Consider the following 21,328-nt stretch of genomic DNA (forward strand, 5'->3'; position numbering starts at 1 on the left):
CTATACATGCAGAAATAACTAAAATAGGCAATAAATAACATATTATTTATTATATCACCAGTGTAGATAGAATGCTATAATTCATAAAAAGCTGTGAAGTTCAATAGATTTCTAAGATACTTATTGTAAACTGAGCTATGCTATCAAATCACTAAAGTAACATGAAACGATATTCAATGTACCAAGTGGGCTTTTTAGTCAATTTAATATTATACAATGATGTTGGTACACATCAAAAGCACAAATATATCAGAGTCCAGGGGAAAAAAAAAAAGCTGTATAAGCTACTGTATCAGCTGTTAGGTATAAAGGGTAAAACGATGTTGTTCTACAATCAGTACTGTACTTGTTTATAAACTTATTCAACATATTCCTCTGAAAGTTTGTGAAAGCATGCTAAGCAATGGCCTAAAATTGAAATATTTGAGTTTTCTAAGTATAATAAAGCCATTACGATTGGTTCTTACAGAAGCTCTTTATAATTGTAATAATTTGGCAAAGCAGGGAATGCTTGCTCAAATGAAAGAGCTAGCATTTTTAATATCTCTGTGTAGCTCAACAACTTTTTATTTCTAACAGTAAATCAGCATCTTCTACATTTTTCCCAAATAGAAGACTTTGTGGTAAGGTCACGTTGTTCAGGGCAACACAAACAAAAATCTTACTCATATTTCTGTGACAAAATAATTGCTTTAACGCTGACAAATTCATGTAAAAATATTTATTTTTCTTAATATATAAAATCATTTTCCTTCAGCAGTACTGCAAGGTAGAAAAGAAAAGGTAATTACCACATAACTGTATGACAGCAGTTCATTAGAAATATCACTGCTGTATTTCAACACTATATGTAGTTTCCCTGACAGGAAAATTTCCTTCAAGGAAATAGAATTATATACATATATAGACTTGTAATGAGCATGTAGGGTTGATTTTAAGTAGAGCAGCCTTCCATTTCTTTCTTCCATGGGCCATTTGTGTTCCTATCTGGAGACCATTTGTGTCGAAATAGTGCTTGAGGGGGAAGAACTCGAAACAAACATACAGACCATATTTTCTCCCATCTGCCATTCTGGTATTATGGGTTTGCTTAGTGATCTAAGGAAGGTCCATTTCAGTTCAAGGGTGGTCCCTTTAGAGGTTTAGCAGTTCTATGGGTCCCTGTGTTACCCTCCTCCAGTTTTTTTCCTCTTGTATAAAAAAGAAATTTCATGAAGAGGTGAAGAGAGAAAGGCAGAAGTAGGATGTTTATGAGATTCAGCGAGCTTCTTGATTTGACACTTCCAGGCTGTTCACAGCTTAGTAACACCTCGAGGCTGCCGAAATAGTGGGAAAAAGAGGACAGACAGGCAGCCTGGAGCTACACACCATGGCAGGGATGCCAAAGTCAGCTCTTCCACTGGTACTCAAGCAAGAACAGGGCATGGAACAAATTATCTGTGACTCAATCTTCCTGCCTCTCCTGCAGGGCTATCCAAAAATAGAGGCTTTGACCAGCATAGACATTCTGGACACTTTACCAGCTGTAGTACACCAAAGAATGCAAAAAGAGGCAGGATTATGATAGGCAACACTAAACAATACAGATTATCTCTAGCTACTTCTCTATCAGATTTTGGATTGTTTTATTAGTGTAATGTTTCCTCTAACTTTGAAAGATAAATTGTTAGGTGGCACATGTTCCTTTATGGATTCTTATGTGCTAGAACTTATCTCTCATCCAAAATGTTTTGCCAATGTCTTTTTTTATGGTATTTGATTGGCAGTACAAGAGAGAACAACCCTCTACCAAACTGAAATACCATTTTCACAAACTTGCTCAAGTAGCAAGTATTATAACGGTCTGGAAATGTCTCCATGTGTGTGTGACAGGAAGGAAGTTACAAATGGAATTTCATTAAGTCCTAATTCATGCTTTTGTAGCTCCATATTTGGAAGGGAAAAGTGAGCTATGCAAGATTTCCAGAGGCAAGAAAGACACGGGTTTTTAACACAATAGTCAGCCCTTACAGGAATAAAAAGAAAAAACATTATAGATTTCATCAAGTTTTATAAATTCACTTAGCCAGCCACAGCATTTGCGATCCATCACTGTATATGGAGAGGGAGAAAAAGATTTTCCAATGACATTGATGGTATAGACACATTTGGATCATGATAACTCTACCTACTTATACCATCTGGACTGTTGCATCTTTTCTTCTTCTTCAGTTCTTAAACTTACAAATAAAGGATTTTATTCGTTAATGCTTTGTTCCAAACAGGCAAATCTAGTCTAATGTATTTTGATAACGTAGGATAATTTAGATATGTTACAAAAGTGGAAAAAGCAACAATGTCTTTTATATATAAATTCACTGCCTTTCTTTTCCCACAGATCATATACAAAATCAAGGTAAATAAATGCTGAATGGATTTAACAAATATCCATGCTAATCTCTCAAGCATTGTCACAGGATCTCAAAACAATGTACTCTGTTCAGCAGATCCTGAGATGACCGAAAGACTCTTTAAAATGAAAGAAATCACATAGACCTCACTTCCGTAGGTTGGTAAACGGAAACAAACTATTTAGAATGATCCAAGGGTTTCCCCTAAGGTACCACATCTCTGAGTGTCAGAGACAATAAATGTTAAACATTACCAGTCGCTTTCTGAAAAATAAGATCCAAAAGGCACCAAGACACATGCCACACAAATCAGATTGAAACAATGTAAGAAAACAGGCCACTTACCACCACACAGTTGCAGGCTGTCATTCCCTTGCCCAAGACTTAATTAAAGAGGCCACTGTAAAATATTCACTGCAGAAATGACTGCCCTAGCATCCAAGGCTACTGCCCTTAGAGCTGTTTGTTCACACGCGGAAGGTTACCACCAGCGGCACAAGAGAACTGGCAGAGCAGCGGGGCAGAGCTCCCCGCACCTCCCTCAGTGCAAAGACGGAGCAATTGCCGCCAGCTCTGCAGCACACGACAGGAGAAACTGCAGCCTGACAAGTTTTTGAAACAAAATAGCAAGAAATACAACTTCAGGTACAGCAACCAAAGAGCATTACTTTTAATATCAAAGAAAAAATAAAATTCTGTGCTGGGTGAGTCAAGCCTTTATTGCTATTGCTAAACCAGCTTAAATTAAAGCAGGTGGCAAACTGTGGTGCTCTGTAACCAATAAAAGCACAAAAATCAGTTTCACAAATGATTTCTTCGCATTCCAGTTGCAGCAAGCAGGAGATTCAGAAAAGCTTATTTTAATTAAAAACTTTATTTTTCATTACAATTCACAGTTTATACATGGCAAGGCGAACCCTCGCCATGTGGACATTCAGAACACTGTGCTGGGGAGACGAGGGTCTTTGTTATAAGAGCTTTGCTCGGTGCTGTGTCATGGAACTTCCTTAGTTTTAAAAGCATACTCTCTGTAAATGTTAATTGACTGATATTTACACTGAAGTGATTGAATTTACATATTAACTTATATTTATTAGAAAACAAGCAAAGCATCCAAAAAACATTAACATTCATATCTTGCATGTTATCTAATGGTCAGAGATGCTGAAAGATTTGCCACTTGAATCATGCCCAATCAGCAAAGTCCCATTCTTTTTTAATTTACACAGAGCCTAAATTATTCTTTAAGGCCTGTTCTATTCATTTTATGTACAGCCAGGTTACAATAGACTAACATAAGAAAAAAAAAATGCAAAATTATCCATTCCATCCTGCTTTTCTTATGAATCTCATGTACACCTATAAGCAAAACAGAAGATACAAAATTAAAGTCAATGTGTTTTCTTAAACCCAATAAAGAAAACCCATAGTCTGGTATAGACCTGCTTCTTGTCAGCCTATCCTGTCTGAACAATCATCACTATTCAGTTTGTGCTATTTATCAGCTCTACTTCATGCCTGCACTTATATTCAGAGCCATCTCTATTTGAAATGTAGGAAGTCACAGTGATACCAGCTTTGATTGCATTCCCACGTTAGTCACAGCTCCGGCACAGGCAGCCACTGTACAGTGTGACATTCAGGAAAGCACTCCAGCAGGATTCCTGGGTAAAATATCATATGGTGTCTGGTGTGACTTGACTTAAAAAGGAAGTTAAGAATCCTTTTCATAGAGCAAATACCCGGCAGAAGGTTTATGCTTAATAAAAATCACTGTATTTTTCTGCATTGTTTTCTGGATGTGGTTACTAGAATACAGCAATTAAAAGCCTCTCCTGCCTCTCCTCAAAATAATAATTTTTATTTGCTCTTGTCATCTACCAAATAACTTAGTGATAGCTGCAGATTTTTTGGTACGTCTGACACAGATGAAAAAAACAACTGCTGAACACTGCTTGAAAAAAAATAAGACCTGAAGAGGGTCTGCAAATTCTACAAGTCAGTGTGAACCAGTATCAGCTGGACCTGAGTAAAACAAAATGCTTCTGGGGGACGTGTTTGCAACTTTTTAAACTGCAGTGCCTTTAAATTTAGAGCTAAGAAAATAATTTGATGATTCTTGAGTTTTGGCATTCATTCATGCTGGTTGGCATCTTCACAACAGACACCTTTAAAACACCATAGTTTCAAGAAGAATGAAAGCTCAAATGAAATACACTTCTCATGCAAAAAAAAAAAAAAAACCAACCAAACAAAAAAAAAAACATACAGGAATTGTAGAGGTTCTGGTTCTTCAAAAGATAAGGCACTGACAAAAATTTCTTAGGTAAAAGGCTGCATAAGAATTTCTTGCCATTTACAAATGTGTTGTAGTCCAGAAATGGTCCATTCCTAGGCTCAGTAAGGTAGACCCTGAAATTTTAAGGACTGATCCCTCAAAGCTACATTGTTACCATAAACAAGTGTGATTCATTCTTGAGGCCATATGGCACATTAGGAGAAGTGAAAAACAGTCTGGGCAGATAAAGGCAGAAGACGTTGCTTGTTCCAGCATCTTTCGATGACAGAAGTGCCATTCATCTTTGTGTCGTTGAAGAGATGCGATGGTAACTCTGGGCTGTAGTTTCTGTGGAACTCATGCACACATATAAAATGCTATTAGCATCGATCATTGACAGGGTGGAGGAAAAAAAGGTAAATGGCTAGTCTAAGCCAAGAGCTTCTCAAGGACTGGGATCCAAAGTCACGGCTACTTAATGTTTTCGATAACAGCTATCTCTTCTGCTGCACAGTGTGGTGTCAAACCATTCATGTAAATGCTGTCTGTCTTTGTTAGAGCTGGCAAGATGTCCTTCTCACTGGTGAGATGGTTGACTGAGAGGGTTCTCTTGCAGGGAGTCAGGTCTTGATTGTGGTTGACGGCGAGTTCTGCGGAGAGCTTCCTTTTGATAGAGGTAGCCCGCTGGAACTTGTCATAGATCTCCACGCTCAGGCGCCTTCGAGTTTCTTTGAACTCTGCGGTGACGTTGGCTGTCCACTCTGCAGCATGGGCTCTGAATTCCCCTACCTGCAGCAAAAATGAGGAAAAAGAAGGAAGCGTTATGGGGCTGAGGACTTTAGACACTGTTTAGGCTCAAGAGCCCAGTGGGAGAGCAATGAGACTGTGGCCTGGCAAAGAGCTGCCGCTGCTGCTGGCACAGATTTCTCATGCTGCAGACTCACTCTTTTATTGATAGCAAATAAAAAAGAAGAAATTTTCCACTAGTAAGAGTTAGCAATGATTCTAAAAACACAATAAAAATCTTTTCTGCTAGATTTTCTGTAATTATAGGCAGTCAACAATACATGGAAGCTGCAGAGCCCTGACAGCTGCACAGTACCCAGCTGGTCAGGGGATGCTGAAATCCCAGCAATCCAGGCTGCGTTACTTATTGTTACCAGGGTGCAGGGTTATTTATGAACACTTTTACTGTCTCTGGAAATATCCCTGGGAGACTTGGCAAAGAGTTTTCTAAATTTAGACAGAAAAGCTTTTTTAAAGGAAAATGTCAGCTGCTTGTATTCTCTCCTTTTTGTGCTTGCTCAAACGTAGCGCTAATACAGCAGCGGTTTCAGTCATGTCAGCAACATGTCTGCTTACCACCCTGGCTCCACCAAAATGCCATACTAAAAAGCAGCATGAGGAGGACAACTGCAGAGTGGGACTCCAGGAGCTGCTGTTGATCGCGCTCAAAGGAAGTGCGGGCTGCCCGTCGCCACCCGCAGCTGCTGTACAATTACCAGACAGCTGGAGCGGGTATTTCCCCTGCGGTGCCTAGGTCTCCAGTCAGGTTGGCTGCAAGGTGCTAGTTTGTACCATCACTCTCTTTTCACAAATGTATGTACATCCCCTGCTGCCCACTCACTCCCCGTGCTCTAGCTTTGTATGTCCTCACATTGACAGCCTTTAAGGCAAAGGCTGATACTCTTTCACTAAAAACTACCATAATTTTTTCCTTTAAGATTTCTTTCCACCATTTCAGTGTTTCAGTACTAGGAAAGCTGGAGCATCCCATGAACCCAAGCTCAGAGGGTAGGGCTGAGGAAGGGGAGGAAGGCAGCTGCTGGCACAGAATCCCAAATTATCCTTATTTTTCCTCAGATACGGCATAAGGTACACTGAGCAGCTCACCCAAATAATAATCTGAGGTGAACTACGGCCCTATATTTTATATGCTATTTATATTTTCACTCTTGCATTTCAACCAAACCTCTGTTACAATACTAAATAAGTTATATAGGCAATTAAAGGAGGCACGTTTTGAGGAGATTATCTTGTTATAACTGTAAAGGCAGTAGATTGTTTCTTTTTAAATCTCTGCTTTGTAGGCAGTTTAATAGTTGGAAGGCAGAGAGCACAGGGAAGATAGAGTGCTGATAAATATAACTCCAAAGCAAAGCATTTCAGAAGAATTAACCCACTTAAATAAATTAGTCTAATTGGTATTGCTCAGTCCAGAATTTCAATCATTGGCAAGCAAGCTCGAACTTGGTGAGTACAGAAATTAAAAAAAAAAAATTAAAAAACCAAAACACAGAGAAATATGGGTGGTAAACCATCAGAGGAAAGTGGTCATGGGCTTATTCATGCTTTGCAGTGCAGTGGAAAACAGGAATATAATGAAGGTAAAAAATAATTGGCTCACTCAGGAGTGACAGGGTTTCAGAAAAACTTTCCCCCTCCAGAAACAAAACAAAAAGATCTCTGTACCCAGGGGTCATTTTATTACATTTGTCTCAGCTTCAGTGAATTACACAGATGACTAATGTGAACCCATTATGTGTATTTTCTAAAACAAGGATTATTATCTGTAATACACAGAGGACTTGCCCAGCTGAATGATTATTAGTATTTAAATTGTGTAATTAGGATCAGACACACTGCACTTCAGATCTGAAAATAATGAAATCTGTAATGCTGAAACATTTCAGCTGCTACTATGTTTTTATTTGTAGTAAACAAGTAATAAAAATATGATCATAGAATCACAGAATGGTTTGAGTTGGAAGGAACCTTTAAAGGTCATCTAGTCCAACCCTCCTGCAAGAAGCAGGGACATCTCCAAGCAGATGGGGTTGCTTGGAGCCTCATCCAACCTGGCCTTCAATGTTTTCAGGGATGATGCATCTACCACCTCTCTGGGCAACCTGTTCCAGTATTTCACCACCCTCATGGTAAAAAAAAAAAAAAAAAAAAAAATTCTTATATCCAGTCTGAATCTACATCCCTCTATTTTAAAACCATTACCGCTTGTCCTATCAAAACAGGCCCCACTACGAAGTTGAAAAAAGTTGAAAAATGCAGTGCTATTGCTAAGCAGAACTGAAATGCATTAGTAGTAAAAAAAAAGCAAGTATCAGTGCACACCCTGGGGCAGCTTTGTCCTTCTCGGCCAGCAGGTCGAGGGAGGTGATTATTCCTCTCTACTCTGCCCTGGTGAGACCCCACCTGGAGTACTGTGTCCAGTTCTGGAGCCCCCAACATTAGAAGGACATGGACCAGTTGGAGAAGGTCTAGAGGAGGGCCACAAAGGTGATAAGAGGGCTGGAGCCTGAGGACAGGCTGAGAGAGTTGGGGCTGTCCAGCCTGGAGAAGAGGAGGCTCCAGGGAGACCTTATAGCGGTCTTCCAGTACCTCAAGGGGGCCTACAAGAAAGATGGGGATAGGCTGTTCGGTAGGGCCTGTTGTGGTAGGACAAGGGGTAATGGTTTTAAAATAGAGGGAGGTAGATTTAGATTGGATATTAGGAAAAAAATTTTTTACAATGCGAGTTGTAGAACACTGGAACAGGTTGCCCAGAGAGGTGGTTGATGCCCCATCCCTGGAAACGTTCAAGGCCAGACTGGATGGGGCTCTGAGCAACCTGACCTGGTCAGAGATGTCCCTGCTCCTTGCAGGGGGGTTAGACTAGATGACCTTTGAAGGTCCCTTCCAACTCTAACCATTCTATGATTCTATGATTCTATTATTCTCTGAAGCTTTAGGGAAGGCAGGCTCTCAGGTTCTGGACCATGCTTCTGTCCAGTGGAGCAAAAAGCCACCATGCAGATTCCTATTTTGCCCCACACCTTACCCAGCTACCCTCACCAGCTGGGTAAGGATTCGCCAGACCACGTATTTTGGTCAGGCACACATCTCTGGCGCTGCACAGGGTCACACTCAACGGATGTTATCAGACTGGCAGGTTTAAAATTGTGTCTTTGGAACTTACTAGAAGCTACAAGCATCTTGAATTGTCTCCCCATGTGCTCTTTAACCTTCCTTTTATCAGTAGTTTCAACTCCCACTTTTCTCATGTTTTCTCAGCAAAGAAAAAACAGCTGCCCACACTTCTGATGAAAGCAAGTCTATGTAACCCCTAGGATAGGCTCTGAATTCCCTCACCAGCCCACCTCTCCATGTGCTGGTAATGGACTTGCACAGGGCAAGCTGCTGTATTGTAACTCTTGTGCACGCAAGTTATTCAGGAGAACGTTAACATTGTAGTAGTTAGGATATCTGATTACTGAATTCTAATTAGATTTTTTTTGGGAAGCAAGTCCATGCAGCCAGATGAAGAACATAATTAAATATGCCTTTGGAGATAGGCTCATGTTCCAATTAAGGTGATGTGGAACCTGAACACAGTGGACTCAGTCCTGTCTTCCCATAGACCAGAGCTGTGCTGCTGCTTGGCACAATTTCAGTTTTATATTAAAATCACAGGAAAAAAAAAAAAAAAGAAAAATGCAGTGCTATTGCTAAACAGAATTGAAATACATTAGTAGTAAAACAGAGGTTATTGGCACAGCATGAGAAACTAGAAGCTCAGTGCTGTGTGAACTATGCATGCCCCAAATTACTGCTTTCAGCCTCTAGCTTTTGTGTGAACTGAAATGCACTCAAAAATGTTATCTCTTCACAATAAAACTCTTAATTCTATAGCACTTACGGACTCAAGCACAAAAGGTTATAGGAAAAGAAATGTGCCGTTTTTAACTGCCAGTGTACATAAGCAACTTGCTCTCATAATTTGGTCCCTTCTTTATCCATAGGGACATTTCTGTATATGTTCAGGTTCCTTCTGTCCTTAGGGTATGACGTTTTATCATACTGCATTACAGCTCCTCTTCATCTGAGGGCTGACAGCCACAAAGTGTCCTATGCAAAGTGATTGAAATGCCAGTTGCCTATTGTGCTCAAAAAAAAAAATCTTAACATACCTACTGTAAAAATTGTTTACTTTTCTCCAATTCTCTTGCCTCATTACAGCACACAGCTATGTAGACTCTGCAGCTGCCATAGTTGGGGGCAATGTGACATGAGGATGAGGCCTCTTAGTCACAGAAATTATTGACAACCAAGGACTTTACATAAGGCTGAATGGCACAAAATATTTCCTAAGTATTAGGAAAAACATGTCACAGTGACAACACCTGACTCGGCCATACAATAAACAGCACTAACCTAGTGATGCTGCTCCCTCCTTGCCTTTTAGGGAACAGAATTACTGCCACCAGTAATGAGGGGCAGACCAGCTCCAGGATTTATTTCCTCCACATCAAAATCCAAATTAGACTGCAAGGTGTTAGACATATTTCTCAAGGAGTATCCACTCTAATCTATTAATATTGTACTTTGACTATTAACAGCTAGTAACTTTATTAGGTATTTATGAAGCAATACTCAACTGCCTTATGAGTCCAGAGAAGACAGGTCTCAAGGTCAATTTCTCAAGAAATATGGTAATGGTATACACAACTAAATATTTGACACAGCACACTTCACCACGAAAAACTAGATACTTTTCTATCAAATAAACAGCCAATTCCTTGCCCAGCATAGGCTGCCTGGCCTTCAGCTACCACTGCAGATGGGCCTACATTCTGTGTCATATCTGACAGCCCCATGGGGATGTCTCAAATATCGTGGGTCATTTCCTGTAGCATCTGTAAATGTATATCATAAGGTGTCTCCATCTACCTATGGTGGAAATGTCATATTTACTCTATTAGCATACAATGAGAAATAGCCTTTGTACAATTTTGAAGTCTGTCTACTCATTCCTGTCAAAGTCACTTTTGATTTTTTCGGGGGTTTATCTGTTTGTTTTTAACTATACATAAAAAAAAATACTGCATTAACTTCCTGAATGACCAAATAGTTCCTAGGTTGTGGACATACATTATCACCAATATCATTTAAGGGCAGACTAGGAAAAAACACGGACATCAAGCAACCATGCCTTCACCTATTTGTGCCAAACCTCATCTAAATTAATATTGACCTAAAACTGGCTCTCAGTATCACTGGCGAGATCAAAACTCTATTCATTTTCATCGCCACCATTTTTTAGCTTTCTCACTGTCCAGCCTAGCTCTGCACTTGGATAGAGGCCAACAGCATAACCCAGAATCTAAGTATGTCCAAGAGGTTGCTACTGCTAAAAGAAAAAAAAAAAAACACTCAAAGATACTGAAGCACCTGCTTCATTCTTCGGTACATTTACTCTAATTCTTTATACTTGTCAGGAGTTTGGGGATCTTTCTGGACACTCCGCTCACAACGGATATCCAAATAATTATACAAACAAAACTGCCCACCATGCAGGAAGACCACTCATCCTATTAAGTGTGGTCTGGACAGACAAGCCATGCAGCCATAACCTTTACAGGAGTAATCTGTACTTTGAATTAAGTAACATCAGTGGTCTAACAGGAAAAAAAAGCACCAGCCTAATTAAGGACGTCCTTAAATAGACCAAAATGAATAAACCTTATCTAACTTAACCTTGCTTTAGTTTTGGTCTGCTCTCTCAAGGAGATTCTTGAAAAATGCAAACATTACTGTATAACCAGTTAATGTACTTCTACTTACAGAATGGGAAGAAAGATATCCTGCTCGGATAGAACTCAGATATATGACATGAAAGTTGTGATATACTTGGGAGGAGCTAAACCAAATAAGAAAAAAAAATTAATGTTATATATGCTATGCAAGAAAATGAAAATATATATTTCGAAAAAAAAATGTATGTAGCTTTTCTTTCATAGCTGTACTTTATGTTGTTTCCTTTGGCATACAGGGCTCATACATTTTACAATGGCCATGTTAGTGCAAGCCAAAAAAAAAAATTAAAGAGCAAGTAGATGAGCTGTAGATATCCATCTGACTGCATTTTAGGGGGGTTGGGGGGGAAAGGTGGCCTTCCTTACAGATATTCTTAACTCTCTAGATGTTCCTCAGTATAGAATTTCTAACATTTATCCCTAATGCATTCTCCAAAGTTTTATAGCTTCATTTTTCCTCTCCAATGTATTTTTCTGTTACTTAAAAATAACACATCTAATTAACCTCTCCGTGATACACTACTCTGAGATAAAACTAGAAAGAGCATATACATGTCATATTATCCAGGCAGCAGAGTAGAGTACATAACATTTTGTCTTAGCTTTCAAGAAACTCATCCAGCGTTCACAGAAATTGTTCTCAAAGTCTCACTTAGAAAACAAATTTTTTTTAAAATGTAGGTACGGAGTGGGTTGATGGGTTTAACAATGCAGCTGCTGGGCGGGTTGGTTCCCTGCATGGATAGGAGGGTTTGTCTATCTCCCATCTCACTTCGCTGCAGTTCTGGGCAAGCATACACTACCTCTTCCTACCTGAGCTACTGCTGGCTGCAAATTTATGTTTGCTACGTCAGTTGTCTATACGCTAGAGAAGACTGGAGTGCAGAAGAGAAAAAGACAAGTTTCACAGACATTTTAATTGAAGCCCATGCATTTCCTCTACATTAAAGGGGTCTCATTTATAGTACAACTAAATAAATTAGCATTCCAAGTATTTGGAATTTGGCTTTTAGTATGTCTGTAATTACAGCATTATTAGTAAGTACTCAAACCCCACTGTGCTGTAATCTCTGAACAGATATTTAGAGAAGATCTGTCTTTAAAGGTAAAAGAAAACAGTAGCAAAATGCAAGATAGAAAGATCACAGGCACTAATGAGATACCTATGCTGAGCTTTCCCAGGTGTTAAACCACTGTCTTCTATTCCTTCATTCTATCAGGACCTCGGCTCTGTAGCAGGGAACTTTTCTGCACTAGGTTGTTAAGCTACCAGACCAATTTCAAAGTGAATGGCACAAATTTTTTGTTCCCCTGACTGGTACACATGTCCCTCTGCTTTTAAGGCAAATATTAAAGGGGAAAATAATTATTTTGTGAAATTGCCATCTTCTGGAGTAACATTTAAATTACATAGGCACTTGTATTTTTGTAGCCATGGTGGTCAGAAATGTTTTGGGAACAATGTTTTCCTACTGGAAATCAGATTATTCAGTCCTGTAATAAGTAATGTTTGTGAGTTCATTCTGGTGAGCAATGATTGTTTGGTTTCACCCACATAACTTCCATGAGCACATCTGATGCCTTGGATGAAATAAACCACATTCTCCAATGGGAATGAGAGAGCTCATGAATTTTGATTATTTTGTTGTGGAGGAACATCTATGGTGGCAGCTGTGGGAATACATTTTGTGGAGATGTGACAGATGTCAGATGCAGAAATGGCCCTTTTGCTCTATCATGGTCTGATTCAACAAAAGAAGAACAAGTAGCCTAAAAAAAAAATTAAAAAAAAAAAAGTCATGTCTACAAAAACAGAACCAGACATACTAACAGTCACCAAATTTAATTTGTTTCACCTCTTTTTTTTTTTTTCCAGAATTATGCACACTCCTATGTTAGGTACCTCCTCAGAACTATTATTGAATATTGCCCATCAGACACCTCCTTGCATGTGTGTGTCTCAATACAGTACACAAGTTATAAGCCTGATTTTCTCAGTCCCTAATGTTCTGCATTTTTAATAACTTTCAAAGATAAAAGAGATGCTGACATTTTCCTTTCAAAATCAGCTGTCTATTTAGTTGTTTCATCTACCTCAAAGAGCCATCCAACCCCTCCTTTAACCTGACGAGAGTGAATGACCTGGATTAACCACACCAAACTATTTAGGTTTACATAAAGCTCTACCAGCTGAGCCTAAGGTGATTCGGGAGAATAGCATGTATTCTCTGTCTGCACTGTACAACCAATGACTTTCCTGTGGCCAGAAATAGCCAACGTTTTAGGAATTATTCTAGAAGCATAATGAAATCCAAGCCACAGGCAGTTGAAAGACTGTCTCAACTTTCTGCTATAGATAAAAAGACAATGACTGTTTCAAACTCATTGGACTTTTTTTTTCTTATAAAGATATGCTAAAAAGACATTAAAAAAAGGACTTTTAATTTTGACTTGGTACTGAGTAAAGAATGGATATTGCAACTACATAGTCAAATCCCAGTAAAAACTGCTTATTTCTTAACGCTCATATGTTAATATCTGGAGTGATACTTGTGTGAATTATTAAAGCTCCACTTTGGTTGTCCAACACTAGTATTACAACTGCACTTATCCCTTGAAAAGGAAAGTATTCCATAGTTCCTTCAGTCCTTTTTACTCATGATTGCAAAGCAGTTTTCCTCATGTCAACACAACTTCTTGCAGATGCAAATGTATTCTGCTGAATTGGCTTTGTCTGGAGACTGACCACAAGACAGCTATTGAATGATAGCTTTCACTTATGATTATTAACAAGCTTTGGTATCTTTTCCTAACAATATCAAAGCTCTGAGATTAGCTTAAAAAATAAAGTTTTCAGCAATGTTAATCATGAAGATGTGGGCTGAACAGATTCCAGATCAAATATCACTCTCTCAAGAGAGTTAAAACACAGATACATATGTCACAGTAACTTAAAGGATCAATTACATCTTGTCTCCGAAAAAAAATCAAGATTTCCTAATGTTAACCATGATAATGTACATCCAGGGAAACTTCAAGGGTAATTAACTCCAAGAAGTGCCACTCCTATAACTGAGCTCTCTTTAATCAATTTCTGTTATCACAAAGAATAAGTCACTTGCTCCAGTTTTATTTTTGCAAATTCAATAGCTCTCGCCATCACTACCTGGTTGAATGCAGCTCTCACTGGAGGCATTTCCATCTCCCCTGAACTGCCCAACTGGCACAGCGAGGCAAGGGGTAGCACTGTGGGAGAGCAAGGCCAGGCATGGGGGCAGCAGGTGGGGCACCGACAGTGCCCCCCCATGCCCTCGGCAGGCACGGCGTGCCGTGCTGCTCGTGGAGGCATAGTTAGGCAGCACGTCTCTGGTAATCAGCACCACACCAGCACCACTTCAGGACCCGGTACTTAATATGCAATAGCAAAACAACCATCTCTGAAGGGCTTTAATATGCCCAGCTAAGAGGTGTGATAGAAATAGAAACGATATCAATCTAAACCACACCAAAATGATAACAATGTAGATGTTACCTTTGTGTGTGCATGTTGCATCTGAAGTTAAGGAGGTATCACATGGTCAAAGTACACAAAGCTATGAGGAAAGACATCTCAAAAAAAAGTGTTAAAAACCACCAGCAGATCAGTTTTCCTGGGACTCTTAGAACAACATGTTCTTTTGTATTCGTTACTGCACATAGTACTATAGTGTACTTGTAAAAGAGTGATCGATACAGAAACTCAGTATTACAGACTGTTGCTAGGACTGAGAACATCACCAGGATGACTTATACTCAGTCTCTTGAGAAGGGGAGAGATCAAATTGCATTCAAAACCAGGTCAGTTATTCTACCTTCTCTTTATACCAGTACCACTCTATACATCTCTAAGACTCAGAGACTGTACTCCCGTCTTTCTTTTGGGGGGTGTTTTTTTTCATCCTGTTGCTAGTTAAATTTCACCAGAGATCTATGGCTGTATTTGCTGTATAAAGATTTTATATTTTCCCCCATCTCATAGAAATTATTAGGAAAAAAAATCACCTTTTTGAATGTGGCTATTCTTTCTCAAATACACTTTTCTGTACATCTTGGAAGGACTGGAAAAAACTTTTCACTTCAGGTGGCTCTTTTGCCATTTTTGTAGCTCTCTGCATTCTTTCCGAAGTTTAGACCACAGATCTAGGGACTGTTTTCTGGTAATACACCTTTTAATAACATCTGCAGCAGTAACAGCACTTTCCTACAGAAATTCAATGATCCACTGCTTGCATATCCTAGAATTGTATCACTCCTATTGCCTTGCAAAAGGACTTCACATGCAATTGCTTTCACACCATGACTCTCTCCCACAAATATTTCTGATTCAGTTCTTTCTAGGAACAGACTTCCATCAAGTCAGTCTGACCTATCTATCGAACTTGTAGATATACAATTCTTAAAACTACTTCAATTGTTTTTTAACATTTTTTATAAGAAAAGGAAAAGCCCAAACAGTTGTTTTCTTCAACAGAAGATGATCCATCTCACTTAAAACAATGTACAATGGATCAGCAATTGGCTCACACATTTGTAAAAAGCCTGAAGAGTTATTCTTATTACCTTCATTTCTAAGTGAACAGATTTTGTTTCTAGAAACAGCAAGAGACAGGTTAAGAGCTCACCGCAATGGAAAGAATTCTCCTTCTTCCTGCATGGTCACACACCCTCTCTGAACAGCCTCTGAGGCCTATTTGTTTGCCTGGTATGCCAGTTCAACTCACTAAAACCTTGCAAAACTGTTTCTCACTTCAGTCCACTCATTTTTTTCATCTTTTCATGCATACAGCCTACATTTAGGGTCTCTCCTTGGAGCATGTGAGAGAGCCTAAAAGTTCTCTTTAGACTGGGACCCTTATGCTGGGTGAGTGACTTTAGCCTGATGCTAGTAAAATGAAAAAAACAACAAATATTACAGGGAGTGTGATAACCTCCATGGCATCAAGCTGGTGAAGGGTCTGGAGCACACGTCCTATGAGGAGCAGCTGAGGGAACTGGTGTTGTTTGTCTGGAGAAAAGGTGGCTGAGGGGAGACCTTATTGCTCTCTACAACTACCTGAAAGGTGGGTGTTGGTCTCCTCTCCCAAGTAACAAGTGATAGGATGAGAGGAAACGGCCTCAAGTTGCGCCAGGGGAGGTTTAGATTGGATATTAGAAAAAAAAATTCTTCACTAAAAGGGTTATCAAGCATTGGAACAGGCTGCCCAGGGAGGTGGTTTAGTCACCATCCTGAAGGTGTTTAAAAGACACGTAGATGTGGTGCTTAAGGACATGGTTTAGGGGTAGACTTGGTAGTGCTAGGTTAATGGTTGGACTTGATGATCTTAAATGTCTTTTCCAACTTAAATGATTCTACAGTTCTATGATTCTAACCTAATTCTACTCTGACAGACATGAGTGACAGCTCTGCCACTGAAGCCAAGAAGATTAAACTGAATGATGATTCAGATGAGTCAAATTTGTTTATAAATATCAAAGGTAACAATTATCTCTTGAATTTCCACAACAAGTTAATGTGATATTTCTAATAAAATTTTAGGCTTGATCTTTAAAGCTTGATCTCTATTGTTCCACAGCATGAAAACCACCTGTCCAAACTGAGCTGATGTCTAACATGAGTCAGTCACCTGGACTCTTGATATAGAGTGGAGAGAACAAGCTCTTCCAGGATGCAATTCATCTCATATGGTAGATGCCTTAAGAAATTCAAATGGATCATTCTAGAAACACTCCTTTCCTTCCACTGACTGTAAAGGGAATGCAGATGACTAGCTCAGATGTTCATATCTACACTGGAGATGAATCTCATCTTCATTGACTTCAATGGAGTCTGGACTAAAGCTTAACAAAGAGAATATTGTGAGGCCAAGAGACATAAGCAGGTAATTTTAAAAACAGGAATTTGAAATTTATAGCTCAAATTACTAAGATTCTTGGTTGGGCAGGCATTTTTGCTGGAAACGTTGAATTCAGAAGCTGCTGCAGACTGAGGTTAAAGAAAAATATGACACTGAAAAAAGATCCTGCTGAAATCTTACCTTTCAAAGATATTAAAATCAGACAACTTTAAAAGCACTCTGAGTAATCAGAGTACAGAAAATAATGAAGAGGAGGGAGTTTAAGGCAACTAGTATAGCTGCAGCTGAACTTCAGAGACAGATCGCCTACTTAAGATTACAGCACACAGCATGTTCCAGTGACTTTCTGACACTTCATCTATCTTACTGTATGAACTGCTTCCAGCAGCAGATCTATCCTTCTAAAACTCCCACTTCTGTCTCTACTTGTCTTTCACTTCCCTCCTCATTTGATGCATTCAAAACTCTCAAGAGTATTTCAGGAGACAAAAGCTACCTGAGCAACCGACAGACGTTCTGGTTATCTATATTTTAATATCAAAATACAACACTATTGTGGATCAGTCCATATCTGATCAATTTTTTTTTGTCTCAGTTCCACTTGTATGTGGCAAAATTTGTAGTATCCTGAAAATAACAGATGTTCTATTTTTTTGAAACAGATAAATGCATTATTACTGCAATGTCTTATGTAAACTACTTCTAAGAACAATGCTACTGCATTAAGAAAAATGTGAACAGGACTATAGATATTAGGAGATACTAATTATCAGCTTACCCACTTCCTGGAATATGGAGGTTTCCTTCACAATATACACCCTAAATATGCTATTATAAACTATTTTTTACTTTAGACTGCAAGAAAAGGTGAAAAAGATATCACTACAGCTGCCTATCAAAAGAGAGAACAAATATCTCAGCTGATACATAGTTTTGGTTGTTGAGGGGAAGTAAAGAGAGGGGCTTTTCAACACTTGCAATCCTGTCTTCCTGCTGGACTCTGGTACAATTCACAAGACTTGGTTGTATCAGCCTTTGGTCTTCGACCCCCTGAAACCAATAGAACTGATAATGATTTGCTCCCTCCTGTATCTAAAACATGGTACATTTTTTCATGAAAGGTGTGATACAAATCCTACACAAAATCTTGTTTACTTGTAGGTATTGATACCCATAGTGAGTACATTACACAAAGGAAGACTTTCAGTGTCTTATATTTCCTAGGAAACTGTTTCAGTTTTCAGAGTGCATTAATTATGCTCCTATAGATGTTATCATAGAGTCTGCCTCTCAGTAGATTTCAGTATATAACATAGTTTCTAATTTCAAAGGCTACCTTTAGGTATCTATTTCCCCAAGGACTAAGAGAATGTTTCCTTCAAAGATAGTTTAAAAACCATACTTAGAACTAGAATTTTCCATTGCACTCATTTCTACGATTTGAACTCCAGATAGGTTCCTCTGCTAATCTGCATCCATAGAAGCTGGAACAGATCATCGTACATTTAACTGAAAAAACAGACAGTACAAGAAATTCAGAGTCTCCTCTGACTTCTGCTGGCATAGAGGAGACATGATGACTACATTTCCACTAAACTCCCTAAGCTTCTTCACTCAAATTTTCCTAAACAGATAGTAAGGATGAGCTAAGAGCAGCAGTTTTTAATCATAAAATGCTACCTGTAAAGTGAATATTTGCACAAGGCTTCTGTTCAAACACAGCCAATCTTAGAACAAAATGCAATATAGAATCATAGAATGCTTTGGGTTGGAAGGGACCTTTAAGTGTCCTCTAGTCCAACCTCCCTGCAGTGAGCGGGGACAGGGACAATATATTTATATTAATTTCTTCCTACAAAATATAATTAGGATGGAATATAGAAATACTTTTTCCTATTTCCTAACTAGCACACAACTTGTGCTAAGCCATAACTCAGTTCTCAAACTGATCTCCATAATTTTTAAAACTGTAGCATTTTTAAACTGCTGAAACATTTTCTGGCTGTTACGAATTCTCAGACATGTCTGAGCAATGGGTTAAGAAGGCGGAGATTTTTGAACATCAGAGATATGATTAATTGAACAAATGGTACCAATTATGTTATGTCTGTCTTTAATCTAACCTAACACACATGAGACACTTGTATAGAGCAAAATCCTGAATACCTGGATCAGCCAAAAGAATTTGGATATATCTGAAGAATTAGGTTTCCTTTCTGTAGACAAAATGAATATGCTTGTTTAGACTACCAAGGTGAGAAAGAATGGAAAGATAAAATAGGGCATACATTCCTGGTGCCTGAGAAAAAGTTTGGTGTAACACTGTGCTGCATAATCTGGCATATAGAGTTTTACTTGACAAAAATAGGAATGTATTTAATATATTAAAGGAATCCATGAGTTTGTTCAATTAATGGTTTTTTAAATCTTTTCCAAAGTTAGTCTACATTGAAATAGCTTCAGTATAAAGTTTTTTAAAATGACATTATAAAATTCAAATATTCTTAATATATTTTCATCATTATAATAATATGGATAATGAGACACTAAAAAAAAATTAAACCCTCAGTGTGCTATGTACAATTATATAGTCAAGAATGCATCTTATCCAGAGACCTTACTGTCTGGATAGGAGAGAACAGTATAAGAAAAAATGAGATTAAAGACCAGATTAATTCTATGAAGTAGTGTGAAGAACTAAACTATGTCACCAGTGTCTGAGGAAATGCAGCAAAACCAAGCCTGAACAAGGTATTTTTGCATAGTCCCCAGTCATAGTGCCTCAGCCATATAACATTTTTTCATTAACGCAGAAAGAAGTAACCCAGGGAAACCAAATGCAATCTAGGAAATGCCCCAAGTTGAGAACGGTTAGACACAAGGAGAGTGCCCAGGGGAAACACCACATGTGCTTGCCCAGCTCTTACTTCTTCCTGGGGCAGAAGGAAGTGGCATTTGCAGTGATCTATCCAATTCTAAAGTTCAAAATAATGAGGAAAAACCATGCAGGTTAATGGCATTTGAAGTGATCTGTTGGTTTCCCAGCAGCCAGTGTAAATCATGCAGGTTGGCTGCTAAAGATGCCCTCAATGCTGTTCCACAAAACAAAAGGGTGATCCCACAAACTGTTGAACTTGCAAATGGGAACACTTGTGTGATACCTGCTGCTCCGTATCTGTGAAGGACACTAGTAAAGCTTGTTGTGTAAGGGAAGTTATAAATAACCTTTCTAATCTACAGCACAGGGGCAAAAGATGATACTCTTTCAATGAAACTGATCAAATAAATATGGTCCTCTGCTTCACAGCTAAGTGTTTATGAAATGCCTGGTAAAAGTGTACTTACAACAGACCTCCCACAATGCTGTCTCTAACTGTAAAGAGCTATGAGCATAGCAAGGGCAATGAAAAAGGGCTGTCCACCCCACAAGCCTCAGAAAGCAGGCTTAATCCTGCCCAGGAACCCAGCTCACACCCTCCTGCCTGCTGTCACCATCACTGCTGCCCCCTGGTCAGAATTCAGCAGGGACCCTGAGGGTCTCTAATCAGTAAAGGTATAGAGGGGTAAACTACCCTTTACAGCAAGGTCTTTGAGAACTCAAGGATTGCCAGGTTCACATCTAGGCATTGATGCTGTGCCCTACACAGCTAGAAAAACAATTTAAAACAACATAAATAGCAGGCCACTGCACAGTAACCATCATATTCATTCCAGCAAAAAGAAATTGGAGTTTTTATATTGGAGTAACACAAATGAACTGATGCATGCAGAGGTCTGAAGTTAAATTAGAGGGAAATAATATGTCGCCTAAAACAAAATTAATTTATTTCTCAAACTTGTAGTAAAACCTGAACTGTGCTAGCTGCAATCAAAGGAAATTTTATTTATCCCCTAAGATTTTCAAAATCAGGATATTTTCTTAAATGACAAAATTTAAAGTAAATTATTGTAGCATCATGGGAATGATAAATACACATTTACAAGTAAAAATATATTTGAACTGAAAGCAATGCACCTGACTACAAATAACAAGGCATGCCGCTGAAGATATTACAGTAAAATACACCCAGGCATATTTAAATAATTCATTCCAGTACCTTGCATGATATGAAACATTTATTCTCCTACAACTATAAAATGATCAAAGGTATCTTGAATATAACTATTTAGTGACTT

General features: G+C 38.7%; 1 protein-coding gene across 1 annotated transcript in view; it reads right to left on the reverse strand.

Annotated features, from left to right (window-relative positions):
- Window positions 1–3,091: 3,091 nt before the first annotated feature.
- Window positions 3,092–21,328, reverse strand: part of KCNK2 (potassium two pore domain channel subfamily K member 2) — a 113,030-nt gene continuing 94,793 nt past the window's right edge. Inside the window, exon 7 of the mRNA XM_086744274.1 lies at window positions 3,092–5,457. Within this exon, the coding sequence (XP_086600400.1) occupies window positions 5,140–5,457 (318 nt within the window). The 3' untranslated portion in view covers window positions 3,092–5,139. The remainder of the gene's footprint in view (window positions 5,458–21,328) is intronic.

The sequence above is a fragment of the Chlamydotis macqueenii genome, chromosome 3, assembly GCF_036417535.1.
Source record: "Chlamydotis macqueenii isolate bChlMac1 chromosome 3, bChlMac1.mat, whole genome shotgun sequence".
Lineage (NCBI taxonomy): Eukaryota > Metazoa > Chordata > Aves > Otidiformes > Otididae > Chlamydotis > Chlamydotis macqueenii.